We start from the raw sequence: 18834 nt of genomic DNA, 5'->3' as shown, positions 1-18834 counted from the left end.
ACACACACACACACACACACACACACACACATCCTTACAGCTTCATTTTTACTAAACTGTATCCTACTACTTAAGTAATAAGAATCAAAATTTAATTCTTCAAACCTTAATTTATCCTGTAAAACTTTTTCAAATATCATGAATAGTTATTGGGCAATTTTTCAACAACTTGTAACAAATTTTTGTAAGGAATATTTATCTTTTTTTTTTAAAGTAGGGTTTTAATTCATTTACTCAATTGACCAAGGTTTAGCAATTGAAAACTATATCATTGTTAGATACTTTACCAAGTGTGAAACAAAGAAGAAGAAAAAAACAGCTGAAGGAGATGAAAAGAGCAAGAGGAGGAGGAGGAAGAGGAAGCCAAAAGGGGAGAGAAGAAAAAACTATTCTGTAATGTGAGGGGAGGAGCCATCCCAAATCCATCCCAAATCCATCCCAAACCCATCCCACCTCGGGACAGTTTACCTGCTCATAGAGCATTTTGCCCTAACCTCACAGCCAGGTATGTACATTCCCTTGGCTTTTAAACAAGGCACATTCGCAATCACATAAGGGTCTAATGGCCTTTACTAATCACAGGAATCAATTTACTTAAGGGGAAGGAGAGCCGGCAGAGCATGTCATTGCTGAAGGAGGTTTTCGCACAAGGAGACTGTGTGACCTTGCAAGTTAACCATGTCTTCTACTGATGAACAATACTTTATTGTCATTTGGCTCTTTCAGATTTCTTTGTTCCAGATTGCCAGTTTGGAGTATAATGAAAAAGTGGCCAACATTTTAAATAGAGAAGGTACATAGTCATAAAGACATGATAATATCAAATGACGTTTTCCTAAATATAAATGAATTGTCTGACTGTGAAAGCCAATTCCTGAGTAGTCATTTTCTCCTTTAACAGATGCCTACTTTTTGATCTCAGAATAATCACTGATAACAAACATCACATCTCTGTTTTGGTTGACTGAATGGCACCTCCCCAACCCTTTCCTGTGCAATGATTATCAAAACTGTATAAGCCCTTTTTTATTTTTGGATTTTGGTTTTTCTTTTTTTATGATTTATTGATTTTTATATCACATGTATTGGTGTTTTGTCTGCATGTGTGTTGGATCCCCTAGAATTGGAGGAAGAGACAGTTGGGAGCTGCCACGTGGGTGCTGAGAGTTGAAACCAGATCTCTGGAACAGCAGTCAGTGCTCTAACCCACTGAGCTATCTCTCCAGTATCACGGCTTTTGGTTTTTCAAAATAGGGTTTTTCTTTGTAGCGTTGGCTGTCCTGGAACTCACACTGTAGACCAGGCTAGCCTCAAACTCAAAATGCCTCCTGCCTCTGCCTTCTGGGTGATGGAATAAAAAGCCATGTACTACCATGCCTGGCACCCCTTGTTACCTAAGAGCACCACAGTTTACCTTGAACTGCACCCTGAGGACAGGACAGTGCTGTCACTCTCCTCAGTCTTGACAGCCTCCATCCTCAGCCAAGCACCAGTCTCCTCAGGTACTACTTCATGAAAGAAGTGAACTAGTTCACACAGCAAGAGAAGGCAGAATATAGAATTGTTTTAAACAATCCACAATCTCCTTTTTTTTTTTTTTTTTTTTTTTTTTTTTTTTTTTTTTTTTTTTTTTTTTTTGGTTTTTCGAGACAGGGTTTCTCTTTATAGCTCTGGCTGTCCTGGAGCTCACTTTGTAGACCAGGCTGGCCTCGAACTCAGAAATCCGCCTGCCTCTGCCTCCCGAGTGCTGGGATTAAAGGCGTGCGCCACCACGCCCGGCACCCACAATCTCCTTTAATGTGAGTTAAAAATCACAGCAAGTACCAAGTGTCTCCATTTTGTGTTTATTTGTTTCAGCAAGTTTAGCCCCATTGACAATATCTACTCAGGACATTACCAACTGAAGGTTCTTATATCCAGTGACAACAGTATTCACTGCAGAGCGTGCAAGGTGGCGGGACAGCACTGAGTCTCCACAAGTGCATTAAATGGCACGGTAGCACTGAGTTTTCATATATGTTTGCCTACTTCAGATCTATTTTATCATGTAAAGTTTGGTCATAGTAGTCACGTGGCTTTGCACCTGTAGACTAAACACTGCATTTTTTTGACCAAATCCCTATGAGCTCCTAGGCCTCTCATTTCAGAATTCTAACAACGTCAAAGCCAGCACAAAATCTCAATGAGATATCACAGTCTTTGAAATGAGTCAGGCGAAGAATCCTGTGTAGTTGATCCTGTCTTGCATACCCTCCAAGCCCCACCCTCGCCCCCGCTCCCATTCCTAGACAAGACACATTTGCCTTGTGTACTCACTAAGGCTGATGCTATGGTGGGAGGTTACACCTCACAAACTGACTCTGGGCATGAATTAAAGCTGTAAAAGTTATGGGCCAGTGAGACTTATGTTTCTCTCTGTAGTTTTACTTCTGTCACCCCTGTCTCCCAACACTCTGAAGTTCTGAAGTAAACTGAGGGCCAGAGAGAAGGCTCGGCAGTTAAGAGCACTCTCTGCTCTTACAGAGGACTCAAGGCTCACAACCTCCTGTAACTCCAGCTCCAGATCTGCTGCATCTTTTGGCCTCACGGAGCATTCACAGACATGTGACTCACACAAAAAGTAAATGCTTTTAAAAATTAAAAATGAACTAAATGTGCCACTGAGGGAAAATATAAGAAAGCAGATTTCAATGGCATAAAAATCAACTCTTTGATAATAAATAACACAAGCAAATTTTAACAAGAGTGGTTTTTTTTTCTCCATTCTAAAAAGTTGTCCTCAGAGGTCATTTGTACCTGGATCAAGAGCACAATCCCTATTAATACAGGACAACAGAAAGGCTTTGTAAACATCCTGATGGGCACTGAGAACAGAATATTTCAATTCACTTAATAACATTTGCCTAAGAAGGAGTGTTATTAAAAAAACAAAACAAAAAACAAAAAACACGTGTCAAAGAGGTCAGTGGGGGAGGGAGGGGCGTTCAAGCCTAACTGTAATTCTCTAGCTAGATAAAGATCAGGCAGATTATTCGACCCCTGTTCATCTGTTTTCTAATCTATTTAAATAGGAGAAAGAGCGGCACATGGCTATGACATTAAAATGCCCTTTTCCTTGAGTTCCCTCTAAAAACCACACAACTTCAAAACATCAAAAGCATCATTCTTTTAAGTTGTGAACCCGAGATAAGGAACAGTCCACTGAGTGGCAAAGGAAGGGCTAGGGGAGGGGTAGACATGTTGGCTGTCACAATCTCACAGCTTCTGATTCTGTGCACTCACTGCTGACCGCGTTCATTTCTATTTCTTTTCTTTTCTTTTCTTTTTTTTTTTTTTTTTTTTTTTTTTTTTTTTGGCTTTTCGAGACAGGGTTTCTCTGTGTAGCCCTGGCTGTCCTGGCACTCACCCTGGAGACCAGGCTGGCCTCGAACTCAGAAATCTGCCTGCCTCTGCCTCCAGAGTGCTGGGATTAAAGGCATGTGCCACCACGCCCGGCTTCTATTTCTTTTCTACAAAAAGTGGAAGGCACTCAAGTTACAGCAAAAATATATGCTGCACATGGTCTCCCTGAACAACATTCGCTGAGCCCTTTATGAATGGAGGCACTGCCTGATGACAGCAATACCTAAAACTACAGCTAACTCTGATATTTGTATACATTCTTCACTGTCATTTACTGTATTACATCCTTTATCTTTAAAGCTAAGACCCTAAGGAATGGACAAGAACTAATTGCTCACCAAGTACTGCATAGCCACCGAGCGCCGGAGAGGCCCAGGAGGTCCTATGAGAAAGACATCCTGCCCCAGCCGATCCTTCTGCATCATCCATCTCAGATGCTGGACTATGGACTGAGCTGGAGAGTCTGAAACTTTAGGAAAAGAAAGAAAATGAAATGCAAATTTAGCTATTATAACTTTACTATAGAACTATATAAATCCCCAAATAATGTTAACTATATATTGAAAACATGCTTTTGTATAGGATGGATGGATAGATAGATGACAGATAGATATGTAGATAGATAGATAGAATAATAAATAGCTGACAAAAATTCAGTTTTATATGAAAATTATTATAAATGCTAAAACAGAAAAATGCCAAACAGCCATCAAAGGGTCACACACCTACCATTTCAAAGCCCGTGAGAACACGGGGATCACCATCTGCAGGTGTCTTTAAAGGAATGAAAATGCTGCCTACGGAGGAGTCATTTTATTCTAAAAGGAGACATAGCCAAATGATCCCAGACAACTAATGATCCTTACAGACATGAGAAGCTGGAGTCTGCTCCAATCTCAAGTGCCAGTGCTTGGAAGACCCCACCCAAAGGAACCTGTAATCCCAGTGCACTCGTGTGCATCCTTTGCTACATGAGCATTTCCTAGGAAGATGTAAACAAACGTCTACGCACATAGAGAAGACAAGAACAATCAACCCACCCAAGTCTACTTGGAACTAATGAGTGTATAAGGCTTATTTACTACAAGATGGGTGTGAAGTTTCTTACAGGAATGTGAGGGGGAGAGGAAAGGAAGGCAGGGGAGGAAAAAGACATAAATAAAAAAAAAGTCTTAATTGTTCCAAACAACACAGAAGACAGGAGAATGGACAAAATGCACACCGTAATTGTGTAACAACAAAAACTGAATAATCTATCACAAAGGTTGAGGATCCTTAACATGAAAACTTTTGAAATGTTCCCAAATGTGAAATTTTCTGAGTGCCCAAGTCACATCACAGAGGGAAATTCCACACGCAACCCCATGTAATAAGTGATTGTCAAAATGCAAAGGCACTGAAACTATCACTTGAAACCATCTGTAAGCTATATGCATATGAGATACATAAAATGGAAATGGCCTGGGACCCACCCCAAGGTATCTTATTATATAATACAGGTGTTAAGGCCTGGATAACTAGTGCCTGTCTGGTGTCACTGTAGCCATGCTGTCTCATGCCTGTGGCCAGCAATATTATGGTTCCTTAAGTTACTAGGAACTTTCTCACGTCAGGGCTGATTGTATATTAGGTTACGGTCCATGCTTTGGTGGTCTGGGAAACTCCCCAAATGCTCGCCTTACATTAGAACCAATCACAGCAAAGTTTAAGTCCCCAAGACTTCCCTGGGTAACTGACATCCTGGCTGGCAAGTTGAGATGTGAATGCTAGGCAAGTTGCCTACCACAGTTGAATAACCCAACCAGTGGGAACAGGATAAATGCACCACAAAGACACGTTCGTAAAGAAGTCCCCTGTCCCTAAATCCTGACTGGTGGGATAACTTGGCACAGATGTTTGTGTATTTCAGGTTTAAAAGTTTGGTAGCATTCTGGCTTGGGGTCACAGTCACAGCTCCCAAGTCTGACCTGTGTCCCTGATCAATCATTTCTGAGGTGTGTATTCAATAAACTATCCCTGTTTGATGGAAATCAGTGTCTGTGTGGCTTGTGGGGTGTTTCCTGGGCCCCAACAACAAGCAAATATTCAAAAATTTAAATAAAATTCACTTAATGGTAATTTCCAACAATATATCAAACCCTTAAAGATAACAGAGAGCCTGTAGAGCCATACCCCTGTTGAGAAAGATGCAAATGGACAGAATCTCCTGTGGGGATTATAGGAAAAAGTGGAATTTGTTAAGAAGAAAAGGCAAAGGGAGGTGATCTTCATCTCTCTCTCTCCTTTCTTTCTTCCTTTCTCTCTCTCTCTTTCTTTCTCAGTTAATCCATTTTCTCAGTGTGCTCAAATCTACTCAAATATTTTGTTAAGAATTCTTATTCTTAGTAGGCTCTGATGCAATTCTACTGTTGGTGTTGTGGCTTTTTCTGTGAAAGATAAATGAAGCCATCTAACACAGCCTGCAAGAAAGTAGGGAGCTAATTATGAGAGAACAAAATGAGCAAGAGCTATTAGGCAGCAGAGCTCTCTCAGCATGTGCAAGGGCTACAGTTAGTCAATAATTCGGGGTTGACCAGATGCCTGTATCAGTGAAGCATGGCCAGCTTCATCTTCAATTTCTTTAGGCCAGTCTTCAAATATGAACAGAAATTGTCTCATTTGGAGAAAGCTGAGATAAGTCTTAATCACAGGAGATTTCACCTGACTATCCACCTCTTAACTGCCAAACTAACAAATGTTCCCTTTGCATGGAATTTTTCAGGTATTAGTATCATCCCAGGCAAAGTAGGATACATGTTGCTAAATAAATATATATGTAACTGAGTAAAAAAAAAAAATCACATACACCATAATATTAAGCTCAACCCATTAGTATGTGAATTTTTTAGAAATACATACATACATACTAAAATGGTGCTCAAAAAAGCAAAATAAGAAAGTAAATAATATTATTCAAGCTAATTAGGTATCTGGGAATGAGGAATGGGATGGATCAGATAGTCTTGTAAATAGCATCAATAGCATTGGTAATATTCGAGTTCTTTATTAATTAAATCTGTTCTTTGCCAATTCCATACAAGTATGTAGCACATTCTGATTTTCTTACCCCTGAACCTTCTTATATCTCCTCCCACCACTGCCAATTGCCCTCCTGCCTACAGGTCCCTTTCCAGAATTCATGTCATGTATTATCTGGTTTTGTGAACCAATGAACTCAACTGAAACCATATATTTGACTAGGGGTATGAAATTATCCAATGTAGCCAATGGATACTCCCTATCACCCAGAATCCTTCAGTAATCAATAGTTCAGCAAGAAAAATATAATGGCTATTCTTGGTTGACAACTTGACTACATCTGAAATGAACTAAAACCCAAAAATAAGGCACAATTATAAGGGATTTTTGGTTAATTTGAAGTGAGAAGATCTGTATTTAATCCTGATCTTTGAGGAAGGAAAGCATAACTAATTCAGATGTTGGAGCAAGAGAACATACCTTTAAACCAAGCCTTTTGATCTGGAATAACTGGCCTCTAATCTGTGCCCCATCCTCAGCTGGATCCACATAAGAATATGGAAGAAGCGTCTGTTCTTTGCCTGCTTGCTCTTGCCTTGAAAGCTTTCCTTCTGTAGCATTAGAGTCTACTTTTTTGGGATTCCAGTATATACTGAAGACCAGCTGAGACCTCCAGCCTCCAGGACTGAGCAACTATGGGATTCTTTTCTGTTACTCTAGATAAGCCTGACTAATACAGAAGAATAGGTTCCTATGAGCCCCTCACAACCCATGACTATTATTGGAGACAGGTTATGGTGTTTGTTTCCTTACATTGCATTCTATACTGAAAAAGATATAAACTACAAGAAGTCTTTTGCATGTACTAAATATACTCTATATTCTTAGATTTTTGTTGAGGTCATGGAAGAATTCAAAGATCTAAGAAACAATTACCTAAGACTAAAGGTATACCACATATCACACACACACACACACACACACACACACACACACACACACTCACTCACACTCACCCACACTCACACACACACACACACACACACACACACATTGCCATTTACATTCATACACAACACACAGCACAATATTACTAAGGAAGTCTCACCCCAAAGAAGTTAACAGCTAACTGCTGAGAAATACAGTTTTTTTGGAAGTTCTTTATCTTGGCAGGTAAATCAAGGGGAAGAAAGGTTCTGAACAGACTGGTTGATCATGTCAATGGAGCCAGGCTAAATCATATTATTTCTCCAAAGCAAACATGCCCATGTCTGAAAACCAAAAGTCCTCTACTATATACATGGAGTCATATCACTCCCACAGGGGCAAAAGCTAGATTCCGAAAGAGGACTTGAGACAAATTCTGAAGTGTTAGAGTGGTGTGTAGTCCTCTCAAACGACTTAGTACACAGACACACCATGCATCTGTGGCAGTGAGTTTTATATGAGGATGGAGAGGAACAAGTGGAACCTGGAAGAATATCCTTAGGTAAACAACAGCAATGATCTGACTGAAAACATGGTTCCTCACTCATAACTAAGTGGAGTCTCTCCATCTAATCCCTCCCATCAATGCTGAAGGGACCCCATGGAAGATAAAGAGGAAAGGAGGTGAGAACTAGAGGGCATGGAGGACACCAAGAAGACAAGCCCCTCCAAATCAACATGAACAAAGCTTGCATGACCTCACAGAGACTGAAGCAGCACGCACAAGGCCTGCATGGCTCTGGCACCAGGTCCTCTCTGTTTATATCATGGCTGCCAATTTAGTGTATTTATGGGACTCCTAAATGTGCAAATGAGTAGATCTGATTCTTGCACCTTCTCTTGGGTTCTTTTCCTTCTTGTTGGTTTGACAACATCCAACATTTGTTCAATAGTGAAGTGATGATAGTTCCTGCTTTACCATATTATACTTTTGTTATGAGTGAGTGAGTGAGTGAATGAATGAATGAATGAATGAGAATGGCTACTCGGGTAATAGTTAACAAATGAACTGCCATTCATACTTGCTGGGTGAGGTAAAATCACTTTTCTCCAATAGAATGATACTGGGTCAACAACTCCAGGGCAGGTCTCATGTTCAGGAGTAGTTAACCATCAAAAAACAAACCACACACAGAGAGAAAGAAAGAAAGAATGAAGTAAGGGAGGGGGGAAGAAGGGAGGGGGGAGAGGGAGGGAGGGAGGGAAAAGAAAAGCAAGCATTGTTCCTGCTGAGGATGTAACTCAGGCTTAGGATATTATGTAGCATGTATGAGACTACATACATGTATGAGCATGTATGTAGCATGTATGTAGCATGTATGTAGCATGTATGTAGCATGTATGTAGCATGTATGTAGCATGTATGTAGCATGTATGAGGGTTCCTTCTCCAGCACACACCCAAACAAGTAAAATAGGTATAATAGCCATCCTATATAATTATAATCTATTTTAAATGCCTTGACCTTAGGATTACATACATTTCAGGTAACCAATTAATAGGGCTTACCCCTTACAACTGTCATTTTAAACAAGTGATAAAATTGAGGAATATTTTATTTACCTTTTTCTTTTTAAAAAAAAAAACTATACTGAAACAGAATCAATGCTATATACCAATGTGGTCTCTTAATTAAGGAGCCTTTGGGATTGCATATTGTTATGTGAGTGCTTATGGAAGTATCTTCCACAGTAGCACAATGCTTGTGTGTTGAGGACCACTGGCTTAAAAGGCAACTGGCTATCTCAACAATGCCTTAGTTATACTTTGACTCTCTAGTGGTTCTTCACACTCAACACACTGCCATTACCTGTGCTGGCCAGAAAGCATCTGGAAATGCTTTATGATGCTGCCAGGTTTGGGGGAGTGAGGGGTAATCTGAGACACTATCTCAGTGATGCTAACTGTAGAGTCCAACACAGTCCACCCTGTCCAAGAGAGTAATGACACTCTTACTGAGAATGCATATAGATTCTTTTTGCTAAAGCACTGTTGATGAACACTCTCTAATTAATCACAAGTAAGCCCTGAGATATATTTTCTCTTAGTCTCCCCAGCCCTCTAAATGATGACACCGCTAGGGAGGCCTGTTACTAGTGACTAAGGTCTTCCACAGTCCTGTGCTTATCTACAGTAGACACTGGACTGGGGGTCTCCTAACTCCCTCATCCCAAGCAGCTTTTGAATCTAGTGTCTGACTGGTAGTATACGACACATCTTCTCGAAGACCATGTCTCCATACTTTTATCTTTCCCCCAATAACAGTGGTTACGATGGGGCTTGATGTGGTAGCTTATACATGTGTACCCCCAACACCTGAGAAATGAAGCAGGGGGGTGATAAGAGCTAAAAGGTAGGCTGGCCTCCTTAGTTAATTCCATGCCAGTTAGTTCTGGCCAGTGTGTTAAAGAACCACTAGAGAGCCCAAGAGTGGATGAAGGGGTTGCTGAGACTGCCAGCTGCCTCTAAAGGCAGTGATCCTCAACACACATGCATTGTGCTGATGTGGAGATACTCCTAGAAGCACTCACAGGAATGTATGCAATCCCCAGTGCCTGATTTTCTGCGGTGTGCAACTCTATGTCAAAATGCATTAAGTAGTAATGGTGCAATTCATTGCTTACCTATCATGTGGCAAAGAAATACACAAGTAATTTTTCTGCACTCTCTCTCATTTAGATCTCACAACAGGCCCAAAGGGCAGCAGGCAGCGCTATGTAAGGGGAGACTTGAGATCCCAAATCTGGTAATTATTACCTATGTAATCTTAATCAAATCATTTATGCTCCCTTTAATATCACTGCCTATTTAATAGATATAATTGTCCTTACTGAGTCGTGAGAATTGAAGTAAGCACACAGATTGATAATTTATAAAGTAATAGCTATGCAAGTTCTTGCTCCCATTCTGCAAAGAGACGTCACAATTGAAAAGCATCAGCATTTGCACAAGGCTGGTTAAGTCAAAGCCAACTCAGACTTCTGTTGTTCAAGTCCAAAGCTTGCTGCACAGTCATCATGTCTCACATACTCCACCAGAAGCCTTTCTGACATGTGTGTCTGTATGTCTGTATGTCTGTATTTGTGTGTGTGTGTGTGTGTGAGAGAGAGAGAGAGAGAGAGAGAGAGGAGAGAGAGAGGTATCAAAGAAGAGGTTGCTTGAGTAGATCTCTTCTTCCACTATGTGGTTCAGGAGAACTAAACGCAGATTGGCACTCCACAGTGAGCGCGTTTACCCACTGAGCCATCCCACCAGCTCCCTCCAGGAGCTTTTGACACCTTCAAGCTCAAGACTCTCCTTACCACAGGACTACATCAAACGTAGCATTTACCGCCCACGGTGTTCTGGACATTAATCCTGTTTCTGTTATATTTTATAACATTAATGATATATTTCATCCTTCATTAGAATTTAATAGTCACTGTTATTTCTATATATTATATTTTTATAAAATTTCTACTTTCCTTCCTCATATTTTTAGTGCAGCACATTCTTCACGGCACTTTCCCACTTAATTGGTTGGGAAGCTGCCTTACCCTGCAGAAAGCAAGCACTGTGCAGTGCTGTGTGATGCCTGTGGTGTCGTTCACATTAATGCTTCAGAGCAGCAGTATTTTTAGGACAGCCTCAAGGAAACATGAGTCATACTTAAAAGCATGCCAGAAATAGAAGCAAGATTTAAGGCTGCACATTACGAACATCTGCAAAGTAAACTGCCAAACTGCCATGCACAATGTAACATAAGCAGGCCTGTACATGGGAGAAAGCCCTAGCTTTGACTCCAGGCACAAGATGCCACTATCCTCCAGGAGTCCACTAAGAAAAACCCAGTGTTAAAGCTCTATTGTGGGACTTCATCTACAGTCCAGGCTACCCTCTGCCTGTGAAGCTAAAACATTTGGGTCATGGTAAATTACATTTCTAACTAAAGTCTTAGCCAAGATTTTTCTTTTAAAAACTTAACTACTTGTGTTGTCATATTTAAGAGCTCTAAATTAATTTTATTGGGGTGCTCTAAATTATAATTTTTCTCCCATGTAGATGCCAATTTATCATCTATGTAAAGACTTAAAATTAAAATTAAGCATAGTTCAAATTCCCCCATAATAAACCCTTAGAAAGCGTTGTTTGGCTTTGGTATTCTAAGAAATACTGTAATGTAGTGAAAGAGAAAGAAAGCATCAGGAGCCAACAAACCAAGTGTGGCTCTTCATCCTGGCCTCAGCTTCCTGGGCCAGACACTTCAGCCATTCTGGGTCTCATTTTCCAAAGAAAGCTAGTCTTTGACAGATATCACCACCATGAGCACTACAGCTCCCAAAATATCCTGTTCAGTCCAAGTCAGTGAAAACCCAGTGTGCAAAAGTCTGTCCTCGCCTGCAGAGCCCTCTCCTTGCTGTGTGCCTGGGCAGCAGGTACACAGTGTGCACTGGTAGACACAGATGGATGGGGCTGAGGGTCCACTCGGAAGGAGTCCCAGAACTTACCGCAGCCATGTGCTAAGTATTTTCCAGTGACATAGCACTTTATTCACCATAATCACCCCCATAAAAATTATGCAGAGGGGTTGAAGAGATAGCTCAGTGGTTACCACTACTATTGCTCTTGCAGAGGACCAGGATTCAATCCCAGCACCCACATGGTGTCTAACAACCATCTGCAACTATAATTCTATGAGCTCTGACTTTTATGATCTTCACGGGCACCAGGCATGCATGTACTACACATATATACATACAAGCAAAACACTCATTCACATTATTAGAAAAATTACTCAGAAAGACCTAAACCCAGGCCTACCAGGAGTCAGATCATCCTCCAATATATTCAGAGATTATAAAGGAAGTGCCACGAGACTCCTCACTGCAACTGTCCCCTCTACCTGCATGTGTCAATCTGTCCATAGAGGATACAAAACAAGGCATCCAAAGCCCAAGTAAGTCCTCGTTATTTACAACATAGGCTATGGGGCTAAATGAGTAAAATAAAGTCAAGCACACAGCCCTACTTAGTGAGGACCTATTATATGCTGAGCACTGAGAACAGGAAGGTGAGGATAATAAGGCTCTCAGAGATGTCAAAGAGAAACAGTTCGTATATAAACCTCAGCCATGAGGGGCACTGAGAGTCTTCATCCAGCACAGCTACACCTAGATGAAAACTGCAACTCTGACATAAATGAGTTGCACAAAGGAGGCTTTTCTCAAAACAAGAAAAACCCATCAACATAGCTTAAGTAAATTACTACATATCCATATATACTGAGAAAATCATACTGTACACCGTTTGTGAAGGCAGTGTAGTCACTAGAATTTGCATAGGATTAGAAAGAAGAGACCTCCCCGGAACTTTGAAAGGCAACAGAAGAAAATTTGACTTCTCTCTATATATATATAATATATATAGAGAGAGAGTTGTCTTAACATATGAACCATAAAAGTAAATTATATTAAAAGTAATGTTTTAAAATCAAACTTTAGAAAATATTTGATATAAGAACATTTTCATAGTATATTCCTTTGTGAATATCAGCACAAAATAATATGTACAGAATATTTTTCTTTCCTTTTGTATTTTTAGCAGGTATACAAAACAATGGCTTTTGCATATAACAGTTTCCTACATGTGTATCATTGCTCAAGCCCCACTGTCTTCCCCATCCTTCCTCTCTCCCCTTGCCTATCTTTCTCCACCCACCCATGTGGACCCCTTCTGCTTTCTTATATGTGTGTACACAGGCATATATAAACCTAGATTCTTTTGGCATGTCACACTAAAGCTCTGGCTACAAAAGCCAAAATAAATTAAGAGTAATGTGATGGTTTGTATATTCTTGGGCCAGGGAGTGGCACCATTTGGAGGTGTGACCTGGTTGGAGTAGGTGTGTCACTGTGGGTGCGGGCTTAAGATCCTCACCCTAGTTACCTGGAAGTCAGTCTTCCACTAGCAGCCTTTGGATGAAGATGTAGAACTCTCAGCTCCTCCTGCACCATGCCTGCCTGGATGCTGCCATGCTCCCACCTTGATAATAATGGACTGAACCTGTAAGCCAGCCCCAATTAAATGTTTTTATAAGACTTGCTATGGTCATGGTGTCTGTTCACAGCAGTAAAACCCTAACTAATACAAGTAATATAGCAAAGTAAATGCTTCTAAGTGGAAAAATTAAACATAACACAGTGAAATGGTAACCCAGAGAGTGGGTAATGTACAAGGTATGTGAGAATATTTACAAATATATATGACTAGGATACATGAGAATAAGAGTTACTATCCAGAATTCATAGTAAACAAATATATTGCTACATTTCAATTGTAAAAAAATTAATATCCTGATTTAAACATAAAAATAAAAACAAAAAGAGCTAAGCACCAATAAGCCTACTATCTCATAATCCCAGCTGTATTTCTAAAAGCCTCAAAAGCAGTAAGACCTTCAAATGCCCATCAACAGGCAGAGAAGTGATGCATCTATACGACTGAATAATACTAAATTTAAAAAGGAGCAAATAACTGAAACACAGCAGAATGTCAAAGTAATTGCGCTGTGCTATATAGGGAAGGTAAAATACAGTATGATTCTATTTATACAAAATTCCAGACAATCTAAAAGTCTCTCTCCCCCCCCCCNTCGAGGCCAGCCTGGTCTACAAAGTGAGTTCCAGGACAGCCAGGGCTATACAGAGAAACCCTGTCTCAAAAAACCAAAAAATAAAAAATAAAAAATAAAATAAAAAAACACTAGTAATTAGCAGTAATTAGTAGTAATTAGCAAATGACCTCTTTCAGAATTACTGTTCAATGGGGTTCCATAGATCCAAAAATTGAAATCTATTGGCAATGCTCTTGGTTGCTCTCCAGAACTTGAAAGTAAGGCTCTATTGCTGAAAGCACCATAGAATTTAGTCATACAATATGATACAATAAGATTGGGCAATTTCAAGGTGGTATATCTACAAGCCACAGAACATAGTGAAGCCAAGCAGGTACCTCCCTGGAAGCATCTGCCCTCCTGGCTGGCTTGTGTAGTGCATGAAGACTCTATGCAGGCTGCAGTGAAAAACGTAATCATCAGTGCTATGGAACTGTAAACTCGATGGTGTCCAATAACAACTGTATTGGCAAGGCATGCCGACTGTTACCATAATATCATGAATACCACAGGAGTTACCAATCACATTCTCATTGGATTTAAGCTCCATTGCACAGGTCAAATCCCATGTCCAGTACAATGACCAGGCCCCCCTCCTCTCTCTCTCTCTCTCTCTCTCTCTCTCTCTCTCACACACACACACACACACACACACACACACACACACACAAAGCTTGTAAGTCACAGATTTACCTGATCAGTATTTCAACCAGTTAGCAACCTTTCTTGCACAAACCAAAATTTAACAAATTGTATCCCTCAAGTATGTAAGCATGAACCACTGTACCTAGTAACACTATCTTACCGTACTGGACTAACACACAGTAAAATATTCTTAGTTCTTACAGTCAGGCCTACAGCACAATTTAGGTTTTGTGTTTTGGTGGTTTGATTGAGCTTTCTTGGTCTTCTGTGTTGATCCATTTTTGCAACAGTAGCAGAAAGTTTTGGTTCTTTAAAAAAAATCTATATCATACAGTAACAACAGCTCCACAGGAAGAAAGGTGAGTCATCAAAAGGACAGCAAGATGACAAGTGACACATATCAGAATATTTTCATCACCATTTAATATTCAACGTCAATTAACAACTTATCCGCTAACGTGTGAGGAGTTAACAATTTGCTGGAGATGTCTTTGTCTCAGTGTTGTATTGAGGGAAAACAACCACCAAAAAGAAAATAAAGGAAAAGAACTGCCTTTGGTTATAAATGGGTCTCAGAAGAACCAACAAGCTTCCAATCTTGCTAAACAAGATCAGATTCTTTAAACATAACGTGTAAATATTCTGGATTCAGATTACAGAAAATGCAGTTAAGATGTATAATGTAGCCATTCTTTAAAAAAAATCTTTATTTTACACATGGAGCTTTTATTCTATTGGAAAATTACAAATCTATGAATCAGCACGGTGGTGTATATGTTTGTGTGTATATGGTTTCAATTCTGACCACTTTGAATGGACAACCAATAAGGGGTATCTCTGGAAGAGCTAATTCTCCCTTTCCCAACAATCATGAGTTTTAGATAGTCCTTTGTATAGTTGTGGGACCCCACAAATTCTCTACCTTCTACGGCAGTATGTCAACTGATATTGGTATTGTTCCAGTCTTGCAGCCGTTTCTATGAGAGACTGTTGCAGACTTCTGGTATTCTGGCTCTCACAGTCTTTTTGCTTCCTTCTCCTCAGAGTTCTCTGAACCAGAGATGCAAGGGCTGTGATATAGATATTCAGGTTAGGCTCCCCATGTTCTACTGATCCCTGCATTGTGCCTAGTTGTAGCTGTCTGCAACAGTCTCCATTTGCTCTTTGATAACTAACAGGTGATAGCTATATTTACTTGAAGTAAAAGGATCAGATATTGAATGCAATTGGGAATTATGCTGGTGTAATCTTAATTTTTTCAAAACCTATTTTTAATTATGGTTCATAAATGCTTTAACCTCCCTTCTAGCCCACCAGGGGTGGTGGAAAACAAAGGATACAGAGAAAGTGGACCTGTTTAGAAATGGTTCTCTGGGGCAAATCCCATCTGTGTTGCAAGGAAATCTGTAGTTCAGTTCTCAGGTCAGCTCAATCCACTCACCAACACTTCGTGGATATATCAGCGGTCCAACTCAGTAGTGTTGGGATAGCAGCAGTGGTGGCATGACCTAGCAGGAACAGCTAGGTCTCAGCCAAGTTGGCACAATTTGCAGGAGGGATGAGGGCCAACAGGAACAGCAGGAAAAGTTCTCAGCTGTGTCTCTCTCAGCAAAGTGAAGATCAGTGAAGATGCGAGACCAACAGCTAGCTCTATAAGCAAGCCTAGCTCAGCCTCCATCACTGTCCATCGAGTGCTATTTATACTCCTTCCAAGCATCATGTGTCCTCCATGGTTCTTGCTCACCACCTGTCTTGCCTCAGCACATGAGTCTGTCTCAGCTGACATCACTCTGCCAATCAGCCCGAGTCCACAGAAGCAACAAAAAGCCACCAGCACACCACCAGAAGGTTTTTTGGTGCATTTCTCTCTATGGCGTCTCAACAAAATGAGCTCAAATACACAATATAAAGCAGACTGATACATGTGTATCATTAGGTAAGAAGCCTTCATCACATGTCCTTTCACATGCTTGCTTTAGCAGTACATCCTTTCACCCATGTCTGTCTGAGCAAAATGTTTCTTCACAAGGAAACAGTCCCTCATGGTGTTTGTCCCAGTAAAGCACCATCCAACACAACTGACTTTCCAAAGAACCCTTAAGTTTCTACTTCATTCTGCTCTAGTAAAACAACCACCGTAAACTCTTTTATAAACCCATGACCTCACTAGCTCCAGAAAGTTGGCTAGGTTTCTAATGCAAAACCTGATGTTCCTCTTGTTGTGTGGGCCCAAAGTCCAATTAGGCAGTCATTGGTTACCACAAACATGTGACTGTCACTTAGTGTCACCTTTATGCCATGATAGTCATTGCTGTGGTTCATGGATGTTGCAGCTAGGTAAGCCTATTAACTCCTTCCCTCCCTTGGCAGCTTGGACAGTATTTTCTGATACCATGGAAGGGAGACTGCAGGAAGAAAGCTTTCAGATTAGATGCAGCTAGAATCATGTGAGTCCTGTTTCCTAAGTGTGTGTTGCAGAAGACACTATTTGCTGCAAGTTCTGGCCCTTCAATCTTTCTGCCCCTCCTCTAAGATGGCCCCGAGCCTTGGGGTGGGATGCAGTGCTGTAGACGATGTAGACATCCCATCTGTGGGGTAGGATGCAGAGCTGTAGATATCCCATCTGTGGGGTGGGATACAGTGTTGTAGACATCCCATCTGTGGGGTGGGATGCAGTGCTGTCGACATCCCATCTGTGGCTGAGCATCCCACTGATGCGCTGTGATGGCTTGCTGAGTTTCTGCTGCATTAACCACCATCCACCACAAAATAGCTCTTGATGAGGTCTAAGGGCTGTGCTAATCCATCTACTCCTTTTAACTTTTTATTTTGATGAAAGGTCAAGATAGGTTGTCTGGGCTGTTTTTGAAGTTGTTCTGTTGGCCCAGGCAAGACTTGAACTTGGAACACTCATGCCTCAGCCTTTGATTGGCTAAGATTACAGGCCCACATAATAGAGCCTAGCTTAAACACAAACTCTTCGTCCTATCTCTGCCTCCCAAATGACTGGAATGGCAGGCATGCTCCTGTCACAGTACACACCAGTATGTTTGTCAGTGTAGATGGTAAGAACAGACACTACTCTTATCTGGAAGTGCATTGTCATCTCACTCTCCTGGAAAGTCACAGGAACTAAAACTTCAGGCAGCAATATTTCAGAGTGCCATTTCCTGGACACTCTACCTGACATAATAGTTTTCAACTCTAGCCAAGGTGATGTATGAATACTGGCACCTTACAAGGAAATTTGCAGCTTGCTGGCTGTCACACAAGTTAGAACACCATTCACACATCTACTGGTCACATGATTCTTCTCACCAATTTGTGGGAATATCTGTATACTAAATATGTTAACACCACAAATATGGATTTCACAATGCTATTTTTAATTTAAAGGTTTACTATTTGCATTCATTTTCTCATTTAATTATGGTCATTAACCACAGCAAAAATGGCCAGGTAGATCCAGAAAATCCAACTTAACCTATTACAAACACCAAAATGTGTCAAGGCAGAGAACATTGCAGACATGTTGGTCAAAGAGAAGAAAATATCAGGAAGAACAAGTTGAGATACGTTAGAAAACATGCTGACTATGGCTGGTGACCGCATATCAAGTCTTAGTTGGGGTTTCTGCTGCTGTGATGAAACACCATGACCAAAGGTTGAAATGGTGTGCTATTCAACACACTATTTGGGGAAGAAAGGATTTATGTAGCTTGCATATCATAAATCACAGTCCATTGTGAGAACCCAAAGCAGGAATTCAAACTATGAGAACCTGGGGGAAGCCACTGATGCAAAGGAGGACTGCTGATCTGGAAGTGCTTGTCAGCCTGTTTTCTTACAGCATCCAGGACCACCAGCCTTGAGGTGGTACCACACTCAATGTGCTAGGAATGCCCACATCAATCTCCACGCTCAATGTGCTAGGAATGCCCACATCAATCTCTAATTAAGAAAGTGCCCCGTGGCCCCATTTTATGAAGGCAATTTCTCAATTGTCAGACTACTCCAGTTTGTTTCAAGTTGACATAAAACTAGCCAGAACAGCACCATATATTTTTAAATGGCTATGAGAATAGAGTCTAAATAGTTTCACTAAAAAAATGTAAATGAAGAAATGGACA

The 18834-nt window shown here is 40.7% G+C and overlaps 1 protein-coding gene across 1 annotated transcript in view; it reads right to left on the bottom strand.

The window, feature by feature from the left end:
- Vwa8 (von Willebrand factor A domain containing 8) overlaps positions 1-18834 on the bottom strand; it is a 321037-nt gene that overhangs the window by 264005 nt on the left and 38198 nt on the right. The window contains exon 3 of the mRNA XM_021181216.2: positions 3741-3871. Coding sequence (XP_021036875.1) covers positions 3741-3871 — 131 coding nt within the window. The remainder of the gene's footprint in view (positions 1-3740; positions 3872-18834) is intronic.

The sequence above is a fragment of the Mus caroli genome, chromosome 14 (assembly GCF_900094665.2).
Source record: "Mus caroli chromosome 14, CAROLI_EIJ_v1.1, whole genome shotgun sequence".
NCBI classification, from domain to species: domain Eukaryota; kingdom Metazoa; phylum Chordata; class Mammalia; order Rodentia; family Muridae; genus Mus; species Mus caroli.
Note: the sequence above shows the minus strand (reverse complement) of the source record. Positions and strands in the feature narration are given on the sequence as shown.